Below are 22,570 nucleotides of genomic sequence, written 5' to 3'. Positions count from 1 at the left end.
CCTTTCTGAAATTGCCTGGTGAGCTATCATCCGCTGCATCTTCTTTAAATCTCAGACCTTGATCATAGTACTTAGCACATCGTTTTGAAATTACATGTGACCACATGTAACAAGATAATATCTTGATACATTCAGAGGCACAATTATTCCTCTGCAATGTCCTTCACCTCTATACTTCTCTCACCACTCAGATTGAGGCTTTTCGTGTGTACTACCTTCAGGGTAAAGCTATTACTGCCAAAATGAACAGGGAAAGGAAGATTCATTGCCCAGATTTCTGCACCAGTATGGACTTACGGGATTCACAGCCAACTTACAAAGCTGATAACTATGAGAGAAAATGGTTTTTAGATTCCAAGAGGCTGAGCATTTTAAGTACCAACGTCAATGTTTATACCGTAAGTGAAAGACTCTGAAGCAAAGAGAAGAGCCCACTTACCAGCTCCTCCATCCCCACCCTCACCTACAGACTAGGTAAAAGTTGCCCCCACTAAAGAGTTAAAAATGGGTGCCAGGTTCCTGCCCGCTGCCCATGCTCAAGCCAAGTTGCAGGTGGGAGTGAGAACTGATGCCCCATCCCCTGTCCGGAACTGAAAGGCAGCAGAACACAGATGTGCCTTGAGCGGTAGTATAGCAGTGAAGGAGAAAATGTGGTGCATCTGGGCGAGAGAGGGACCAGTGAGCCTCTGAGTGGTAGGGAGACCAAAATCTGGAAGCCCCTGTGTCCTCAAGAAGCACAAGAGATTCATGAAAGTCCACTAGTGATTCCAGATGCAGAGTGACTGCCATGGCCCTAGTGACCAGGGGGTCTGCAGGCGGCCACTACCAAGACCATGGCCCCCGCCATGTGCATTTGTTACTTTTCTTCGTGTCTCCAGTAGCTACCACAGTGGCCAGTAGATGTTCACGTTGTAAAATAATATAGCCAGGAAGACAGAGCAGTAAAGAGTCATAGGGAACACGAGCCCTGTTTGCACCATTTTCTTTAAACTCTCCTCCTAACCCCCAAGAACCATTAATAATAGAGGAACTCTCCAAGACATGGAAACAGAGAGGAGATTGCTGGTTGCCAGGGGCAGGGTGTGGGGGAATGGGGAGATGTTGGATGAAAGGGACACACTTTCATTTATAAGATTAATAAGCTCTGGGGATCGAACGTACAGCCTGGTGACTGTAATTAACAATACTGTATTGTATTCCTGAAATCTGCTAAAAGGGTACATCTTGAATGTTCTTATCACACACACACAAAAAGGAACTATGTGAAGGCATGGAGGTGTTAAGGAACCTTATTGTGGTAATAATTTCACCATATATACATGTATCAAATCATTACATTGTTATCACTTAAACTTACACCATGTTATTTATCAATTATGTCTCAAGAAAGCTGGGGGGAAAAGCTAATATCACCAAGATCACACACAAATAATAATAATAATAATTCTGACACTAGCACTCTGATGAAATACGAAAAAACAGATGACAGGTGTATAGAATTTCATAGTTTTCAGGTCCACAAGGTTCGTGAGTACAAGCTGAGACTGGAAACAAACAACTAATTTTTCAATCATCAATACTTTATTATATTAGTACTTGATATATTAATTTTTCTCCTACAATTTCATATAATCAATATATCATAAATACATGAACAGTTTCCCTAGAGGTATAAATATCAGGCCAACCTCATCTATATTTAGCAAATGCTTAATAAACAGGTGCTGGATCCTTATCTCCATTCTTCCCGCCCACCCCATCCTGCACAGACCCTCCCACACTCTTACATTGTGCTTATTTTATTTGTTGCCTTTTGTGGAGCAGAAGCCCATTTTACCAACAGGGCCCCCATCCAATGACGGCATGGCTGGGAGGTGGTCATGATAGCACATAAGCAGAGTAGGTGAGGGTCCTGCATTCTCTTCCATCTATTTTCAGCGGGGTGGGACATTGGAACATCTCAGGACCGTATAAAGATTCTGAAGCCCCAGAAAGTTACTCTATCTAATACAGAGCTTTGAGAGTCCCATGCAGATCTTATGAAGAGACCTGGGAAGTGGAGAGAATTGGGAACCACACAGGACTCATGGCAAAGTGCTGGGTAAAGAGGGGCGTTTCTACATCTTCTTCAGCTGAGCTGATCTGCCGCCCTCAAGCCACGCACGTAGCGGACGATGGGGGTGACACAGGTGCAACCAACAGTCACCCGCACCTTCTCCAGCCGGAAGGAGCGAGAGCAACCCTGGGACTCCCTCCGGAGGACCAGGAACTCTTGCTGGATGGGGACGGAGTTCATGGAGCTGTCTTCCTTCCCCTCGGCGTTGATGCAGCCCGTGTGCCTGCACCGGGCCTCTGCGATCTCGGAGGGGTATCGGTGGGGGTCCCGGGTGACGCTGCAGGAGGAGCAGGGAGAAGCCGATGGTGAGACCGGGGGTGGGAGGCGGGGAAAGATGCACAAAGGATGGGGGCCCCGCGGCACTGGGCGCCCACTTGCAGGGAGGCGGTGCCGTGCAACTCAGGGCGGCAGCGCAGGCGCGGAGCAGACAACCTGGGCTCAGACGCAGGCCCGTGGCGGGTGCTACACTCCTTAGGCCTCAGTTCCCTCAACTTTAAAATGGGGGTTCGCAAATTCGTTTCCTGTGGGATTGTTACCAACACTCGGTGATACAAATGCGTATGAAACGCCACACCGTAAAACGTTGGCATTCCATACATGTTAGATCTTTTAGTTCATTTTCCTTTTCCTTTTTATTATTATAATCATCATTCATCCTTTGGTTAGAGGCTGAACATCACTAGGAGGTCCCCCAGTACACAGTCTACAAAGCCTGCTGCTTGGGAAAGAAAACCAAAGCCCCGGGGGGTTGGTGAATCCAACGCCTTCTTTCAATTTCTCCCTGAATAGCCCCCTTGCCGGGGGGAATAAAGGCAGCAAAGCCAATCAAGCCAGCTGGCAAGCGTACACTCTGGCTTCCCAAGGCAAGCAGTGCGGGCAGCCCTGGAAGCACTGCTAATGGCCCTCGGGCTCTGTTTTCATACTTATATTTAGAGCATATAAATGAGTGCTTCCTATTCCGAGAACCTCCATGTGAGACAAAATCCCAAGTCTGTACCCTGAACATCCTCAGCTAGCATCATCCCTTTCCCAAACTGGCCTTTCTCCTCCACTCTGGCCTCCTCCACACTCCTTGAAGACTGAAATCCAATCTGAGTGGCTCTCTCTGAACTGACTTTTCTGGTTCCCACTTATCTCCATGCAGAGACCATTATGTGGGCTGCTTTAAAGAGTCCTCTCTTCCAGCACAGAAAGTTTGTAAATTCCAAATCCAGGGCTGCATGAAGCAGAAAAGGGCAAAGCGTTGATGAGAGTTTGGAAGCAAACTAGACCTTCGACCACATAGGAGGACTTAGCCCAAAATAGCAAGAAAATGTGAGCACCCAGGGAAAGGGGAATTTCCATTTTTCAGAGTGAATGTAAGGACTATTATTTTTTCTATATTTTTGAAATTTTCTACTTATGGTTAGAATAAATTAACATGTTTTTCAAAAGAACGTGGAGGTCAGTCTCCTTGGCACATACTTGTAATCCCAGGGGGTGCTGGAGCGGTTCTGGAAGCCGTGTGAGAGGGGAATGCCCTGATTCTGCCTGAGGATGCGGATGTCAACCCTCACAGTGTGGTCCTCCGGAGGTGGGCAGAGGGCAGGATCCCCAGCTTTGGGGGTTTTCCGACCTGCCACCTCCCCCAGGAGGGTCAGCCCCAATGTCAACAGCAGCAGGGACTTGACCTGGAAATAGATGAGAATGGAACTGGTTAGGGACGCTGGTGTCACTTGCTGACAAGAGACAGGTCATGCTTCAGCTGAACTCAGCATCCCTGGGATGGGATCAGGGCTCCTCTCTGAACCTCAGATCCTCACCTGGCAACAGGAACAGTCATAATAAGATACCAGTGTACCAACCTGAGAACTAAACTCATTAGCCTGGTGATTGAGCCCTCCACAGTCCGAGAGCTCCTGAACAGGGAGAAAGACAGATGTCAGGATCTGGGATCTGGGTTTAAATCCTGACCTGGTCTCCTCACTGAGCCTCTGCTTTCTCTTCTTTCCAGCCAGAGCATAACACTTGCTTCATAATAATATTCCCAAGATTAAATAAAACGTTCTTTGTAAAGCACCTACAATAAAAATAGGGGCTTAAGAAATGATAACTCTTGCTTTTAATTTCCAACCTCACATCCATGAATCCTCCACAAAACTCTTTGTCCCAGCCATCCCTCCACCTGAAATACACTGCCCCACCCCTATCCATCCAAATCCTCCCCTTCCATCAGGGCCCCACTAGGACTCCGTCTCCTCCAGGAACTGTCCTGAAAGTAGTTCATTCATAAAGCTTTTACCATCTAGCACTCAAGCAGCCCTTCTTTATTGTCTGGACATGCAGTATTTGTGTTCATACAGATCTACACCTATTAGATGGTAAGTTCCTGCAGGAGAACATGTCATAGAACAGGTGTTCCAAAATACTTTCTGGATGAATGAAAGAGCGGGTGAGTGAATGCATGAACAAAACAATCCATTTAAATTAACAACACAGTTAAGCTCAATGCATTAAGAAAAACACCATGCAAAACCAACTATAGCAGAGTTCCAATGACCCATGCTGACTGAAGGAAGCAGAGGCACTAGGGATGCGCAAGAGAGAAATGGAAACTATTTCTCTTTAGCTCCAGAAAATATATTTTTTATACTTACATTGAAATATCCGTTTATCTGGTATTACAGGAGTACACAAAGAAAGCGTTCAGTGAAGACCTAACTAAAATAAAGGAAGAGCTAAAAATCTCTCCAGCTTCCCTTTCTCACGACCTGCTTTGCTCACCCCACGGTGACCACCGACCCTCTCTGGGGATGGACAAGCCTCATCACCAATACTCAACATAATGCAGACCCAGGGCTGAAAGTGAGTTACTTTCATCCTCAGGGCTCAGTGTCGTTCAGGCTCACACCTTCCATGAGTTAGGGTTGGGAAGGTGCTTAGACATGTTGATTTAAAGGAACTTCTTTTTATCTTTTGCAAGTGCTGGAGGCAAGAAATGATAAGAGTAAACAAAAAGGTCATGGTGTCAAGTGCTGTACTAATGTAGCTGATACTAAAAAGAAGCTGAAAGCAAGATTGACCCAGATAAGCCTGAAAGAGGCTGATTTCCCTCCAGATAATCAGCAGGTGTCTACTTTTGTCTCTTGCAATCATTCATTCATTCAACAACTCTTTCCCGTCTCTGGAGTCAAAAGTCCTGGGTCCATAACTCAGTTCCAGGACTCTTACTAGCTGTGACTCAGTTTCCTCCACCAGCAAATGTGGAGATTAAATGGTAGGACCCATATATAGCATGAAGAGCAGGGCTGGGACGTGGAGAGTATTCAGTATAGGTACTATTGTTAAGTCTACATTGTCCTAATGATACACAGTGGACGGGAAAGATGTGGAATTTGCCCTCACGTAACTTCTGTCTAGACAAAGCACTATGACATTTTAAAAAGTAAAAGGATGCCTGCTTAGACAAGACAGTCCTTAGCTTCCCAACACGCTCAGCTCAACCTTTTACTTACTGCACTGTGAACTCCCGTAAAGAGAACATCTGAACACTTGTCTCCTGAACTCACCTGTGATTCATGCTCACCCCATGTAGGAACATGCTCCAGAACCCGGGCAGCTCCTAGCCCATAAGAGTTTGCCTTACCACCGTATTGAGGAGGTCCTGTGTGCCTGCACCTCCAATTTCTAATCCTATTCTAATGTCCTTTGCCCTGTCATGTTTCTTGCTGACAGTACAACAGATTTCTTCAAAGAAACCAAAAATAGACGTGGCTTTAGAACACAAAACTATCCAACAAATTTGTTTAAACACAATGGCTTTAAATTCAGAAATCTTGCTTCTGAACCATTCAAGGAAAAGAATATTACTTGGAGCCAGTAAACCTAGATTCATGTCCTCATTCTTGGGCATACAGTATCCAGTGATGTTAAATCACTTAAATTCATTGAGCTGTTGTTCATCTGCACAATGGGGAAAGTCGTCCCAATCCACTCCCCTGGATTGGTGCAAGACTCAGAGGTAAAAATAATGACATCATTAATATTAATATTTAACATTCTAATTCGAAAAGATACATGCACCCCAATGTTCACAGTGGCACTGTTTACAGTAGCTGAGACATAGAAGCAACCTAAATGTCCATGGGCAGATGAATGGATAAAGAAGATGAGGGGTGTGTGTGTGTGTGTGTGTGTGTGTGTGTGTGTGTATATATATATATATATATGTATGTATATATAGTGGAATACTACTAAGCCATAAAAAGAATGAAATAATGCTATTTGCAGTAAAATGGATGGACCTAGAGATTATCATACTAAGTGAAGTAAACCAGAAAGAGAAAGACAAATACCATATGATATCATTTATATGTGGAATCTAACATATGATACAAATGGACATATTTACAGAACAGAAACAGACTCACTGACATAGAGAACAAACTTACAGTTACCAAAGGGGAAAGGGGGTGGGTGAGGGATAAATTAGGAGTTTGGGATTAACATATAGACACAACTATATATAAAATAGATAATCAACAAGGACCTACTGTATAGCACAGGGAACTATATTCAATATCCTGTAATAAACCATAATGGAAATTATGGTTTATTTATTCACTTATATATAACTGAATCACTTGCTATATACCAATGTTGCTAATACAACATTGTAAATCAACTCTACTTCAATTAAAAAAAATTTATTGAATGCTTTCTCTATCCTTATTGGTTGTTATATTAAAATGGCCAAGTTAACTAAAAGCCATGCCTGCATATATCTGCTATTTCAGAGAATAGGTTTAGTCATTCTCAATGATATCAATTAATCCTTCCATAAGGGAGATACCGTTATTATTCCTCTGTACAGATAAGAGGAATAAGAATGCACAGAGAAGCTAAGTAACTTACCCCAAATCCCACACTTGGTAAGTGGTGAGGCCAGGTCTGTCTGACTCCAAAGCCCATGCCCCCTAACTACTGCACTTGGCTGCATTTCTTACCATCTCTAAAACAATATATGAATATAACATAGTATTATCATCACCATATGCCATGACCTCTTATGAAATCCAATCTCTTTTAAGTTGCATGGCTTGTAAAAAGAGAGAAGAAAAGGAGTATTTAAACCAATAATATGGTGAGTGGTTTCCCAAGCCCTGCTTTCATGCTGCTGTATTTTAAATTCTTCGAAGGTCTTACCTGACGAATGCCAGGTGAGATTCTAGACCCAGGGGATGCAGATTTCCATCACATTAACATCTTCCTCTCCTCCAGGAGGAAGGACACAATGCAAAAATGATCAGCTCTCAGAGATGTGTCGAATGTCTCTCCCATAGGAGCTGTCCAAGTGCATTACCAGGTGGTTTCACTCCCTGCATCCAGGGCACTCCTTGTCATCTGCTCATCTTGGGGGAATCATTACCCCTATTGGGGCCCCAGCTTCCTTGGTTAAAATCAACATGTACAGATCCTAAAAGTCTGGCTAAGCTCCCCCATGAGATGAGGGCCAACTTAACTCTACAATGGTGGCCACAAGAGAGACCATGTCCAGTTTGTGATGTCAAGAACTTCAAAAGCTAACACCAACTATGCCAGAGCCATCGGTGAAGAGCTATGGTTTTACACCCCATTATAATTTCTGGTTATTTTTTCTTTTTCTCCACCAGACAAGGATCAGCGTTAAAGTCAGCTCTGTTTTTTAAAGAAATGACCCCCCAAAAGACCCCTATCTAGCATCATTCCTTATAAATCTGCTTTCCTGAAATCCTAGGGATGACCAACACAAGAATGATCCTGACTACTCACCACGGCCACGTCACGCAGGAATGTCATTGTCACTTTGCTCTGGTCACCTGTTTCGTGCAGGAAGCTCTTTCTGTGCTGTGTTGCCTTCTGTGTGCCCGTGTGGTGTCAACGAGAGCACTGTTGGTTTTATAGCAATCTCTGTCCTTGTTTCAGTTGACCTGCTTACTGTCTAACTTGTGGTTGCCCCAGAGTTACTGACGAATGTAGTGTTTTTTTTTTTTTTCTATTCCACTTCCTGAAGGGGAATCGAAGGGGGACCCTAAAAAGGGATGATGAAAAAAGAATCAAATCTTCCTCTTCTTCTGCCCCACTCCCACCCCCATTGTCCTCACACTACAGCAAATTTTCTTATGTACTACAGAGATGAACCAAGTGACAAACTGCTGTCATGATCTTTCATGTTCTTCCACAAAATGGCTAAGAACTCTAGTCACGCACCTTACATTCTACTTTCCAGTCATGCAATGTAAACTGAGATTTAAGTGGATAAGTCATCCTTCGAGGAGGCTCGGTATTAAACAGAGGACTATCTTTAGCTCCGCTTCATGAATGGAAAAAACAAAACCAGAGAAATGAATGGCATCAGTGAGAGATTCAGAAATTATATCCCAGGCAGTTAGTTTCATGGTCTCCCTGAACTAATTCTGTTTTAACCCCATGGTTAGACTCCCACCAGTGTTTGATAGATTGATAATCATTACTTATACAACATATAAACAACTATTATCTTGGCTGTGTCTGACTGAAGATGGTTTGATTTTTTAAACTAAATGAATTAGCAAGTAGAACCTTTAAATGCTCTGATATGTAATTTTAAATGACTTGCAAAAATGTTAATTTATCTTAGTTCAGTTCAGGTCAACATTTATTAAGCACTTGCTGTATGCTGGGCATTATAGCCTAGGGATACACAGACATTTCTGAAATAACAATAACTTACTCTTTTTAATGCCCATTAAGATCAGGTAAAATTACACATGCTCTGTTAATAAGGCAGGGCACATTCTAGCAGGGTGAGGTTACTCTCCTCCATCACGTGTTTGAACAAGTTTGCCCCATTTTCTTTAAATGTAGGAAATAAAGAGGAAACAGCTCTTGGGCTCATGAAGCCCCTCCGAGATTGATCAAAATTCTTCTGTGATCATGAGTCTTTCACCTGTGTTTCTCCTCCCCATGCCTGTGCGTTCTTCTCTACACCTCTCTTCTGGGACAATCAGAAATGTAACCCCCCTAAGAAGACCTCCTTGAATCACCGTTCCCTCCCTCATTACTCTGTGCTTATCTTTAGTCTACCTCACACTTGCTTATATGTTTTAGGATGGTTCTCTGGGGTCTTCATGGACTTGGGGTAACTTCAGTTCCCCCCAGTAATCTCTGCCAGCATCCTTCTCTAAATATATATCCCCAAGTATACAATCTAAATTAAGACAGTGTATATATACAATGGAATATTACTCAGCCATAACAAAGAATGAAATAATGCCATTTGCAGCAACATGGATAGACCTGGAGATTGTCATACTGAGTGAAGTAAGTCAGAGAGAGAAAAACAAATATATGATATCACTTATATGTGGAATCTAAAAAACAAAAAAAAGTGGTACAAGTGAACTTATTTACAAAACAGAAATAGAGTCACAGATGTAGAAAACAAACTTATGGTTACCAAGGGGGAAGGGAAGGAGAGATAAATTGGGAGATTGGGACTGACGTATATACACTACTATATATAAAATAGATAAGTGGTAAGAACCTATTGCATAGCACAAGGAACTCTACTCAATACTCTGTAATGGCCTATATGGGAACAGAATCTAAAAAAGAGTGGATATATGTATATGTATAACTGTTTCACTTTGCCGTACAGAAGAAACTGACACAACATTATAAATCAACTAAACCCCAATAAAAATTAATTTTAAAATTAATTAATTAAGACAGTACATTTTCTATGCATACACCAATTCAAGACAAGTCCCCTAGGCAACCCCTTCAGGGGGTTTCCCTGAGCCCATCTTATAGAGAATTTTCAAGGCCTCTCTGGATACATTCTTCCATATACTCCGTGAAGCTGACACCGTGAAATCAAGAGTCATGTTTTCAGATTTGCTTGTATCACACAAGCTATCAAAGCAATATGTACAATAGACCCTTAAAAGCCTATTAAGTTGAGTGGGCTGAATCACTCACTTTCTGCAGCAGTCTCTTCTCCATGCAGAGCCATACCTCAATGCAGAGAAGACCACAGCAGCTCTCCTGAAAGAAGAAACAAGGAAATCACCTTGAATTAAGAATGCCTGATTCAATACAGAAGGATTTGCTGGTTGCAGAGAAAATTAAATACTTTTTTTTTATGTAAGAAGGAAGCAACATTGAATTTTTATGTGCCCAGTGGTCACAAAGTTTTCCCCCATCAAGGTAAAACTAACTAACTTATCAGGATGTCAAACTAGTAATCAACCATCACCAAGTTTGAATTCCATCAGTGGATCCAGATCATTCTTTCTTCTAACAATAATAAACCCTTCTTATTTGGGGACCCAGTAATAAATATATGATGAACACACAGCTGATTATGGTGGAAGCCCTTCACTAACTGGCCCTGTACCACTTGTGGCCCAAGCTGCTTCTGGCTTTAAGAGTTTCAATAATCCAAGTGGAGCTATCATTCAACACACCAACAGCTACAGCACTCTACACACAATTCCAAGGGCCCACAGAAAAAGACAGCAGGAAGCTCTGTAGCGGTATGAATGAACTACACACAGCCTCCATGTCGTAAAATATTACAGCTGTTCAAACATTCGATTAAGCAAGATTTTTGTATGCCCTCCCATGTTCTGGAAGCCGTGCTGCATTATAGGTAATAGACTGTACTAGTAGAGTCTCTACCTTAATGAGTTTAAAATATAGTTATGGAACGAAAGCAAACACACGTATATTAACCAATAAGATAACGACACGGGATTGTTGGATATACTGAGAGCTAAATGGACACATTTAGTTTTACAAATCCAACCCTCAAGAGGTTCCATCTTCACTCAAGAAAGGGGAGTCTAAACATTTGCAAATATTTAATTGAATGAGGACATACATTCATAATTAAAATCTTTTTACACCGTAGTTTGAATTAATGTATTTTATATTATTTTGCAGTAAAACATAATTCAGATTTCTATAGGCCTTAAAACCACAGACAGTGCTTCCTATTTGAATTGTCTTCTGTAACAGATTCCACTAAAATTGGACGAACTTGAAAGAAAGAAAGAAAGGAAGGAAGGAAGGAAGGAAGAAAAGGGAGTCTAATCAAGAAGTGTTGGCACAACCTAGCAGTATACATGTGGATACAGAAATCAATGCCTAGAAGTGAGGGGCTTCCACAGCAAAAGGCTGAAATGGTGGCATTGTCCATGGTGGTCAGGTGGTAGGCTGTGATGACAATGAAATTGGAAGCTAGATAAATGATGACCAATGTTATGAATGGCAAAACATTTGGTAACCCCAATAAAGATGTTAAAAAAAAAAAAACATTTGGTAAAATTATTGCCTGCAGTAACTTGAGAGGCAGATATTGTACCTAGAGGTCCAATAAGAGCTCTAAAGGAGGACACTGGGAACAGAATGCCAGCTATGTGTGTTGGAGGTTATTGTCTGCATTTGGTGAGGTAACACAAGAAAGACATGAGCTCAGGAAAGAGTAGGCAGGTTTGCAAACAAAAATGAAAGAGAATGAAGAGAGTCCAGAAATTCAGAGCCTTGCAAGGTTGGAAAAAAACCAACTATTTCTATCCCCCCAAAGCAAAAGATACGATTGGAAAAGCCTCTGAGGTAGAAGTGCCCAGTAAAACCTTTCAACCAAATGCATTTCCTACAAGCGGGAATCAAAATGAAGCATCTGGAAATCCCTTTAATCCCTCAAAGCATTATGGCTTTTATTCCCAACCTTCTTGCAGCTCTCCTCATCATCAAGTACAAAAATTCTTCCCCCTTTTAGGCTATTCAAACTAATTAAATATAAGGTTTATTTGCCTTTTCAGTCCCTAGATCATTTAGAAAGTCCATGTCCCATTCCCTTTCATAACCCTACTTCTCCGTCCCCTATTGAAGAAAAAACATGGAGCATCCTTAAAACTATAAAGCCACAGACCCTACAAATCCACATAATTCTTTTTTTTTCCCCCTTTTAATACAAACGACTGTTTCCAGTTTCAGGATTCTTTGCATCCATTACTTCATGTTTACCTATTTGTTTGAGTCAAATATTCAAACCTATTATGTACTTAATAGAACCTCCATAAAATCACACTCCATAGCAACCAATTCTTTTTTTTTAAAGGTCAACATATTTCCACTGTGAAAAGATTTTCAAGAACAAAACAGCTTTACTTTTGGGTTAAAAATCAGAGTTCATTACAATGATTATTTTTCAGATGAAAATGCTGCGCCAGGGTCTTCACATGCCGAGGTTTGTGGGCATAGGAATTATTTGGGGCTTAGACACAGAAGCCTTCTCTCTCTCTCTCTCCCTCCCATCCTCCCTCCTTCCCTCCCTCCCTCCCTCCCTCCGTGGGGGTGTGTGTGTGTGTATCTGTCTATCGTCTAAAAAACAGTGTAATTCCTGATCTTCTGATGAAAAGGTGAAGAATCTATGAAAGAGTTACAGGGAACAGAAATGAAGGGAGGGGATTGGAGGCAAAAGCTGAAAAAGAAAAAAAGTATCAGGTTGGGGGAAGACTTAGGAAAGCAGTTTCCTAGAGTGTTGTGTGAGAACCCTGGATGGAAGAGGGTTGAGGTCACTGGAGAAAGTTCCAGAACAAAAGCAGAACCCCTCAATTCTGAATCTATTCTATGAACCGTGGAGCTGTGTGCACCAGAATTTTATCTCCTTATTAACAAAAACACCATTTATTAAATGCCCACTCTGCGCCAGTCGCCATGCTGGGTACTTAACATGGATAAGAAGAAGAAAAATAAAAGTACTATCCATAAAAGAAGAAAGTCATCATGACAGTGTCCTCCATCCAGCAGTGCCGTGAACTTCATGTTAGACAAAATGACACTTCTGTTTTGGAGAGAACTTACCTTAGGCCTTTTTGGAAGCACAAAGATAGAGCCTATCTCTATCCAGGGTAAACACAGAGAGGGAAGTTCTATTCTTCCACGGTGGAAACAGAGAAGGAAATCACTCTACATACAAATAACAAGAACTTGAGTTATCATCAGAGAGAAGAGAAATGGAGAGAGATACCAGTTAGAAACTTCAGTAGCTGACACAGCAAGGGAACTTTAAAGAGTCATGAGCCTAGTATTCAAATTGTTTCCATGTCTACATTGTGCCTTAATTCTCTTCCATTATTACCACATCTAAAATAAAATTCTTTACATGCAAAACGGTCCTATGATGTCCACACAGCAGCAAAGAGATGTGGAAAGAAAAGGCAGCCTCAGGAGAGGAAGCAGCAGAAATGGGTCAACAAGAATTTGGAATGAGAAAGTAAGCACCAGCCCCACCCCTGCCATCTAGCTTGCTAGAACCTGGGAGCTTGTTAAAAAGGCAGAATCGCAGTTGATGGTTGTTAACCAGACTTATCGTGGTGATCATTTCACAATATATACAAATATAGAATCATTGTTTTATACCTGAAACTAATATAACAGGTCGGTTACACCTCAATTTGAAAAAAGAAAAAGTAGCAAAGTTTGCATTAGAAGAAAATAGATAATAAATATGTGAAAAAAAACCCAGTTTAACCTCAAAAGCAATCAAAGTAATGCAAACTAAAATAGAATTCCATATTTAGGCTATCAAACTGGCATAGATTTTTAACCATGAATATTAATAGGAGAATAGGAAAAAGGGGTACTTTCAGGTATTACAGCTGGGAGTGTATTGGTACAACTTTTGTAGGGTATTTAATAATATGAAGCAAAAACCTAAAAAAAATGTTCTACCCCTGGGAATTGTTCTAAAGAAATAGAGAAGTACCCAAAGACCCACATACAAGGATATTCAGTGTGGGAAAATTGAAAACACCCTAGATTTCTAACAGTAGAATAATGTCGATAGTTCAGTGAATTGTTAGCATGTATATATGATAAAACCTATGTAGCCACTAGAAACTGCTTTCCAAGAAAATTTAATAACTTTAAAAATACCTTTTTTGTAACAATTTTTGAAAATATTAAGATACAGTTCTTCATATAAAGCATGACATTCCTTTGATGTAGATACAAACACACTATGTACATGTATATGTGTATTTGTATGTGTGTGTGTATGTGTAAATAAATGTACGCTCAGAAAAAAGCCTGAAAATATATGCAAAAAATAAATGCAGAATCTCGGGCCCTCACCCCAAACCTATTGCATCAGACTCTGCCTTTTTACAAGATTTCCAAGTGATTCTCATCACATGAAAGTCTGGGCTGCGCTGCTTTAGGGAACATTAAAGAAAGTGCGGGATTTCCTATAGAATTACAGCAGGGCTCACTGGACACATTCCGTTTTCTGAAGCTGAGAAATTGAGAGTCAAGTACACTTGAAAAGTGATTGGGATAAGAAAATCAGAGCCTTAAATCTCAGAGCTGCACTCCCTCGAAGCTGAGAACCATACACCTCTTCTACTCTGCAAGGTTCTTTGGCAAGTGTGGGGATGGAGAGACCAGGAAATTGAGGTCTTTCCATGTCGAAATTCAGCAGCAGCTGCTTTGGGTTGACCTGATCGAGCCACCCACAGGCGAGCTACAGGCAACTCAGTTTCGTGCAGACTTTCACTTACTCATCAGCCAAGCTATTCAATAATTTCCTGCATCAAGGTGAATGGAATTAGTCAACTGACGACCAGAGTGTCATGCCCAGGGAAAGCCCCAGTGGGTGTCTGTCAAATGCTGTCCCGTGTTACTGGCTTCCTCCCACGAAAACCCTCAGCTGTTTCCACCAGGTTTGTACAGGAACCAGGGATCAGCAACGTTTGCTCCTGGACTTTCCCCCAGTCCCATGCTGACAACCCACAAAGCTCTGGGGTGGTGAACTGGGACGGAGGGTCTTGCCCCAGAAAGATGAGCTTGTACTCTACTCTTGCCTCTGGGTTGGATGACCAATTCCTTAGACATTGGCCTAAATCTGATGCATGGCCCCAACCCAGTTTGTTAAAGGAAGTCACCCTCCCAAACCTTCCGCATAAAAGAACCTCATTTTCCAGCTTCTGCTCCACAAAATGTGTGGTATTTCTGAGGCCTCATCCTCTGCAGGCCAGGTCCTTTTTCCTGGAAAGTTCATTTCAGTTCTTCTGCTCATTTAGGCTCTACCCAAACTCCTGGACTGTTCCTCAAAGTCTGTGTCCTCTGACCCAAAACCCACTAGTGTCTGTCCCTCTTCTGAACTCTCCACTTGCTCTCATGGAATTTCATTTAGCAATTACTAGAGACAACTTTTCTACCATCCACTTGAACAGCTATTTGTATGTGCTTTGGTTTTTTACGTTTTCAAATGCTTGTTCCTAATCTGCTCTCTGGATCTTAAACTCTTTAAAGGAGACAGCCGTGGCTTCTGCACACCCCCATCCCAGCAAGTACACTACCCATGGCTGGTGCTCAGTGAAGACTTACTCACTTGATCCGATTTAATTTAATGTTCATACTAAGTTCTTAGTATGAACATTAATTAATTTCTTCTTCCACCCACTTTCTCGCTAAAGAGGGGGATCAGAATATGCCACCACAAAAGGCGCCACTTTGGCATAAGGATTCATCTGAGCTGAAGGCATTTGAGAAACAGCAGACTCAGGAAAAGCTCTCGGCTGTCCCCCTTTCTGTCTAAAAACCAGGCATAAATTTCCTTTTGTAAAGGTAACAACTTTCCATTTGTAAAGGAAGTTTACATATTAGAAAGAGGGGGACAACTCTTATGGATGGAAAAGGCACTAACTTGAGTCTGCATAATAAACCTTACTAAATAACCCTTATCTTTGATTAGCTTCCCCCATATACTTATCTTCCCTTAATCTACTTCCCCTAGAAGTTCAACACTCCCTCCTTCCTTTGTCTAGTTATCTATCCACAGTTTATGACTCTTTGTTAAAATGGTATCTAAGCTGCTGGGTCTAACTGCTTCTTTGAATCTTCACTTCTTTTCTACAAAGGCCTCTGTACGCACACATAATAAATTCTTTCTCTGGTGATCTGGTTTTGTCAGTTTAATTTGCAGGACCCCAGGGACTAAACCCAAGAGGGCAGAGGAGAAAGTTTTTCCCCTCCTTCATTACTTTCAATTCCTAATAGATCAGATAACTTTTAAAAAATCTTATTTAAAGGGGGATATTTTGGAGAAAAGAAAACTTACAGACACAGAATATTATTTTCAAGTATTTAGAAAATTTTTAAAAGGGAGAGGGATTGGACAGTCACCAGAAGGTCACACTAAAGCTTGATAAACATATGGTAGTGACATTCCAGAGAGGAATGGTACACCAGGGGGCTCTGTTTGAACGGGACCATCTCCAACTTCTCTTTCAATTTGGGGATCCTATGAAAACCAAAAAAACATGTATTGATATTTTAATTAAACACACCCACAATCTCAGACTTAGGAGTAGAGGTGTGTGTGCATATCCGTTTTTGTGTGTGCATATCCGTGGGAGATAGAGACTAACATAGCTTCAGTTTTCTCCTCTTTTACTGGAAAGCAGTCGCATGACTCAATTCGAATAATTCTGTGTCATCACTGCATGTTTCCCATGAAAATACAGGCTAAGAAGAGAATAAAATGGAGGGGAGGAGGACCAGAAAGAAAGGCACTGAAACAAGCACACTTCTGAGAAATGTGTCACTTTCACTCTTGCGTGGACTGACTCAGAAGGACGAATGAATCTCGGGGTTCTCCTACTGTTCCTAGAAACGCTGTAGAACGACAGGATGAAATGGGTTTCCCGTGAGAGGTAGTTCTTCATCCTTGCTTGCTGAGGCAAGGGGATGAAGGATGCTTGAAAGAGAAGGTGGAGGAGAAGGAAATCAATATCTACCTTACATGGTAGATAAAGCCACACAGCTTACAAAGCATTTTCATGTCCACGATTTTATCTGATTCACACAACAAACCCATAAATCTCTCCATTTCACAGGTTAAGAAATTGAGACAGAGTGCATGGAAACTGTCCAAAGCCACACAGCGATTAAATAGCAGAGCTGAAATTCAAACCCAGGGCTTTGATTCTGAGCCCAGAGAAGGATAAATAACTTTCTCCAGATGCAGGCTGGAGAAAATTTGAAACACAGGCACCCAGGCCATGGTGGAGAATGAAGAGTTGTCAGAGGACCAGACTTGCAGGGTGAGCAGCATCTTCCAAGCGACGCCTGCCCTGGAGTCAGGACACCTGAGCCACTCTGCCCATCCTTTGAAGAGGATGGGAAATGAAACCAGTCTTCTTTTTTTGATCCTGAACACTTTTTAGCCTTTGCACATTGTCTTACGCACATTTATCGGTGTTTTAACAAGATAAATGAACAAGCAGCCAGATGGTTTCAATGACAGCTCTTAAGATGCCTCACTCTACCAACTTTTTACCTCTGGTTCTCAAAGATTATATAGTGGTAGAAAGTTGCCTTTTCTGCATTTGCTATGTGTAATGATAGGAAGAATTTCTAAGCCACTTACATATCACTGAATTGCAAGTGTTACTGAAGGTATGATATGAGAAGTGAATGGTATGAGATCATAAAAATTAATTTCAAATTCTAACCAGAGTAAATTTGGCAATTTTAAAAAGGTGAGAGTGGGAGTGGAAATGATATCCAATAAACTGTAATGGAAAAGAATATGAAAAAGAGTGTATAGGGACTTCCCTGGTGGTCCAGTGGTTAGGACTCCACGCTTCCACTGCGGGGGGCATGGGTTCAATCTCTGGTCAGGGAACTAAGATCCTGTAAGCCACATGGCACAGCCAAAAAAAGAAAAGAAAAAGAATGTAAATATATGTATAACTGAATACTGTGCTGTACAGCAGAAATTAACACAACATTGTAAATCAACAATACTTCAATAAAATTTAAAACAAAAATCAAATGGCCCTGGGTTTGGATCTAGAATCCACCATCAACTAGCCATGAGACCCTGGGCAAACTATGTAATCTTACTCTAAACCTATTTCCTCCTCTGTAAAAGTCGGATCATAAAACCCACCTCACAGGATTGCAGGGAAGATTTATGGAGATAATTTATGTGGTGCCTAGTCTATAGTAAGCCCTTAACCATGATAGTTGTTATTAGCAGGGCCAACCCCTTCCCACCTGTCCCAATCACCACGTGCACAAAGAAGCTGTTTCTGGGAGTCAGAGTTTGCTTGGAACAGCATGCCTAGGTTAACTCTAACTTGCTTAGTTTTTTTTTTATCAATAAAGTTCAATGTGACAGGTTGAATTCTTGCACTTCTTCTGTAGTAAGATTTTTAGAAATCTGACTTTCAGTTCAAAGTTTTAAAACTACTAATCCCTAAATTCCTGTGGTATATGAAACTCAGTCTCAAAACACCTGATCTGTAACTTGCTGATACCACTGGATATGTTGTGAAGTGTCACCTCTAAAACTGGTTTTAAAGTTCACCCAAAGTAAATTATAGTAGTTATAGTAGGGTATGTTGTGAAGTGTTATGTTGTGAAGTGTCACCTTTAAAACTGGTTTTAAAGTTCACCCAAAGTAAATTATAGTAGTTATATTAGGGTGGTAAGATAATTTTTTGTTCTCTGTTTTCCTAAATACTCCATGTTGTTTTATTAGTCATAATTATAGTTTTTAAAAATAGAACTATGCCCATAGTTCTAAATTCCAACTTTAGGCTGTGTTTTTGGAGATTTTACCAGCTCTGTCATCGCTCTCATTCAGGACTCCATCTACTTAAATTAGTAGAATAGCAGCACGAGCTGACCTTTCTATGGCAAGGTTAAATGTTGGAAACTTAAATGTAAGAAGGCTTAGCTTGCTACAAAAGTACTTGCTGGGAGAACTATTGTCAGAAGGGTAATTCTTAGCAGAGGCTAATATCCTCCTACAGGCTATGGAAAAATACTCAGAATTTCATAGTAAAAATATTTAGGAAAAGAATTTAGAATCTTAATTCTCTCCCTTGAGGAATAACTGAAGAGAATGAGGTAGGATTCCATGCTGGTTAATAATGGACCAGGCAGAAACCAGCATTCATCACCGAGGCAGCAGACCCAAAAAAGAAAAGGAACTAGGTTTATATTTCAGCAAATTAAAATGGGGTTAAACAAAAATTAATTTTATTCTAAATTTTTTCTAAGAATTAAATACAATTCCTTGAGATAATTGGAAACATACTGGAGTTCCACCCACAAAATCGAGAAGCACAAATATTACTACCCTCAAAAAGTGTGTTTAACAGGATGGTCGACTCATTCTGACCTGCCTGCCAGGGCTAACATGTCTTCTGGGTAGAACTGACACTGGGTGTCTCATGCATTACCAGAAGGGACCTCAGAAATCACCTAGTTCAACCACCTCCTTTTCCAGATAAAGAAACCAATAAGGAAGCGGCTTGGCCAGCCTGGCACGTTAATCAGCCACTTACTGCCAGAAAGGAACTCAAATGCAGGGCCCCTGCTGCCCAGCGCAGGGCTCACTTCCTCTGCCAGCGTTTGGCTCTCTGGCGAGATTTCCTGCGCATACAGAACCAGGGCAAAACGCCCCACCTCCCCTCTCCCCTCCTGGGGAGCAGAAGTGGTGGCACGTGGCTCCTGGGGAGGGCGGGGAGAAGATGCGGGGAGGGAAGGACTCAGAGCTGGTGTGAGGATGGAACAGCCGGGCAGCCAGCACACAGGTGACCCTGGCACCTGCCTGATTCCACGAACTACACCCTTTGGGGAAACTTCACCCCAGAAAAAGTCTGGAGTCAGTAGGACAGCTGGTGTAGTTTGAAAACTCAGGGAAAATGAGGACAACCTATTGATTCTTTGGTTTCGGGGAACCCTTCTCCTCTTTTTTTTTTTTGTGGTACGCAGACCTCTCACTGTTGTGGCCTCTCCCATTGCGGAGCACAGGCTCCGGACGTGCAGGCTCAGCGGCCATGGCTCACGGACCCACATGCTCCGCGGCATGTGGGATCTTCCCGGACCGGGGCACGAACCCGTGTCCCCTGCATTGGCAGGCGGACTCTCAACCACTGCACCACCAGGGAAGCCCCCCTTCTCCTCTTTTTCTTCCTCCTCCTTGTTGTCCTGATGACCCCACCTTGCAGGGCTCTTCTGAGGCCTGAGGTGACACTGCCCACCCGGGGCAGGCTTCTGTCCCTGGGAGACGGCTCAAGAGCCCATTGTCACAAGCTGAGGCAGGGGTCCTCCCTGCAAGACGGGCCTGAGTCAGAGCCACAGGGACCATCGAGGAAAGCGTGGAAAGGCAGGGAAAGGGACCAAGCTCGGGGATTCAACACAGGGAAATCGTTTTAAATGGTTTTGATCAAAGGATTGTGGGCTTTTTAAAACACATCAAAATGAATCACTTTGAAAAAAAAAAAAAAAAAGAATCACTTTGTTTTAGTGGAACCAGGAATTTGAGGTGATAATGGCAGTACCATGGAGTATTTCCCTGCCGGCTAGCACCTACCAGCTGCCCTCAGTCACCTCACAAGCACCCTGCAAAGGCAGGAATTATCCCCATTTTACAGATGAATTAACCAGCAGTTCAACACTTGAAGTTATTCGGTAAGCGGCAGAGGACTAGATTCCTGCCACACTTACCAATTGTCTGTTTTGACAACTCTCTCATACTGACACTTCATTTATCCAGGAGGGTTAAAGAATAAGGATAAAATTTTTCAAGATACAACTGATTTCTCAAAGCCCCACAAATTATTTGAACTCTTTCAGGTGGCAAACCTAAATGGAAACAGACTTCTCCTTTGGAAGGAAGCACGTGGATAAGGAAGCGTGTATTCCCCCCCCCCCCCGGGTGAATCGGGGCCACCACCGTGATCTCTGCGAAGCCACAGTGATGCCCTCAGGGGGCACTGACCCGCAGACCAGTTCACCCCTGCCCAGCAGCCTCGTTCATGTCCCTGCAGCAGGAAGATGGGGCCTCTGGACAATGAGTAGGAATATTTCCTTTAAATGCTTAGCAACCTTCTTATGTTGCTTAAGTTGGGAAACAACACACACAAGTTTTTAAAAGGTCAACGTGAAGATTCACTGAGTTCCTAAGAGTCAGGTTATTTAGTACAATTGACATCCCTTTTGACGACTGAATACAGTGTGCTACCTTCCGTTCTTGTGGCTAAACGTGGCATTACAGCTGTTGCTGAATCCGGTATGCACCTAATTACTCTCCCACCCTGTGCCTCAGTTTCTTCAGGTGTGAAGGAGAGAGGACAAAAGTCCTATTGACAAAGCGTTTAGCCTTTCAATAAGGAACTGCTCATCTGAGGGGATCCTAAAAGCCCCTAGCTCTTCTTCCTACAGCACCCCATCGGAAGCTCCCGCCTCTTCCTGATAGTCTCCCTCATGGCCCCTCAGTTCCTTCCGCTCTCACTGTGTGCACTCTCCTTTGGCATATAAATCATATTTTGTAGTTTTCAACTTTTCACTGACACATTAGACGTATATATACCCCCAGCCTGGAGGTCTCCAGAGCATCAGGTCCTCCATTTGCACCCAGCACAATGCAGGACTCGCTGCCGGTGTGCAATTGCGTCCAGTTCCTCCGCTGGCACCACTGCCCGCTCCTTGGACTGTACTCTCTAGAGCTCTCCCAACAGGACTTGGATTTCACATCTGTGGAAAAACCAGGAAGATGACCCTGAACTCTCACCTACTGCCTCATGACCTCAGGGTAACAGGCTGCCCTCAGCAACAAGGAAGCAGCTCCCGGATCTTATGGCTGGGAACCTGCACAGCCTCTCCTCAGAGCAGTTCCAATCCAGGTGACCCAGGCCCGTCATCAAGTCACACTTTTTTTTTCTTTTTATTTAAGTAACCTCAAAAGTTCTTCAGAAGCTACCTAAACCATACAGATGATAGAAGTCCCGCCCTGGCCCCTCCACAAACTTCTGTGCAAACAAACTAACAAACCCTAAGGGCTGGACAACAGGTGTTAAGAGGTTTCATAAAGGGACTTCCTTGGCGGTCTGGGGGTTAAGACTTCGCCTTCCAAGGCAGGGGGTACAGGTTCCATCCCTGGTCAGGGAGCTAAGATCCCACATGCCTCTCAGCCAAAAAAACAAAACATAAAACTGAAGCAACACTGTAACAGATTCAATAAAGACTTTAAAAATGGTCCACATCAAAAAAAACCCTTTAAAAACAGAAACGTTTCATAACGCTCCTGTAAGGGGATCTCTTAACGGGCAAGAATTCACATGATTTTGAGGCATCTGATGTATTGGGTATTATTTCTCCATGAAGGGGCTTTGATTCCTGCTCAGAAAAGCCTGGCAAAGGGTCAACTCTCCCGGACTTTCACTCACTGGCCTCCTGCGGCTGTTTGGGTTTGCAGCTTTAACCAATAAATGCTGGCATCCCTGAGGAAGAAATCTGCCCAGAGAAGGCCTAGCCCCCAGAGTGCAGTTGCCTGCTGCCACCTTGTGGTGACTCAGGCCAAACGCGGGCAGCCCATCCCGCAGGGCGGAGCTTTCAAGGAAAAAAACCACAATTAAATATGTC

General features: G+C 42.5%; 1 protein-coding gene across 1 annotated transcript; it reads right to left on the bottom strand.

Annotated features, from left to right (window-relative positions):
* Positions 1-1,576: 1,576 nt before the first annotated feature.
* On the bottom strand, positions 1,577-22,505 carry IL17F (interleukin 17F). The gene is made up of 6 exons (XM_019949974.3): positions 12,989-22,505; positions 10,097-10,162; positions 8,345-8,447; positions 7,907-8,165; positions 3,581-3,786; positions 1,577-2,393 (listed from the first exon to the last, which is right to left on the bottom strand). The coding sequence occupies exons 4-6, from the start codon at positions 7,931-7,933 to the stop codon at positions 2,129-2,131; spliced, it is 498 nt and encodes a 165-aa protein (XP_019805533.2). The 5' UTR covers positions 7,934-8,165; positions 8,345-8,447; positions 10,097-10,162; positions 12,989-22,505; the 3' UTR covers positions 1,577-2,128.
* Positions 22,506-22,570: the final 65 nt, after the last annotated feature.

Source organism: Tursiops truncatus, chromosome 10, assembly GCF_011762595.2.
Source record: "Tursiops truncatus isolate mTurTru1 chromosome 10, mTurTru1.mat.Y, whole genome shotgun sequence".
Taxonomy (NCBI): Eukaryota; Metazoa; Chordata; class Mammalia; order Artiodactyla; family Delphinidae; genus Tursiops; species Tursiops truncatus.
The sequence above is the reverse complement of the archived record's forward strand: the minus strand, read 5'-3'. Positions and strand labels throughout refer to the sequence as shown.

Coding starts and splice junctions, on each gene's coding strand:
- IL17F (XM_019949974.3), bottom strand. CDS start 7,933: ATGACATTCCTGCGTGACGTGGCCGTG. Junction 3,787..7,906: donor TCCTGCGTGACGTGGCCGTG/GTGAGTAGTCAG, acceptor ATCTATTTCCAG/GTCAAGTCCCTGCTGCTGTT. Junction 2,394..3,580: donor AGCACCCCCTGGGATTACAA/GTATGTGCCAAG, acceptor CTCCTCCTGCAG/CGTCACCCGGGACCCCCACC.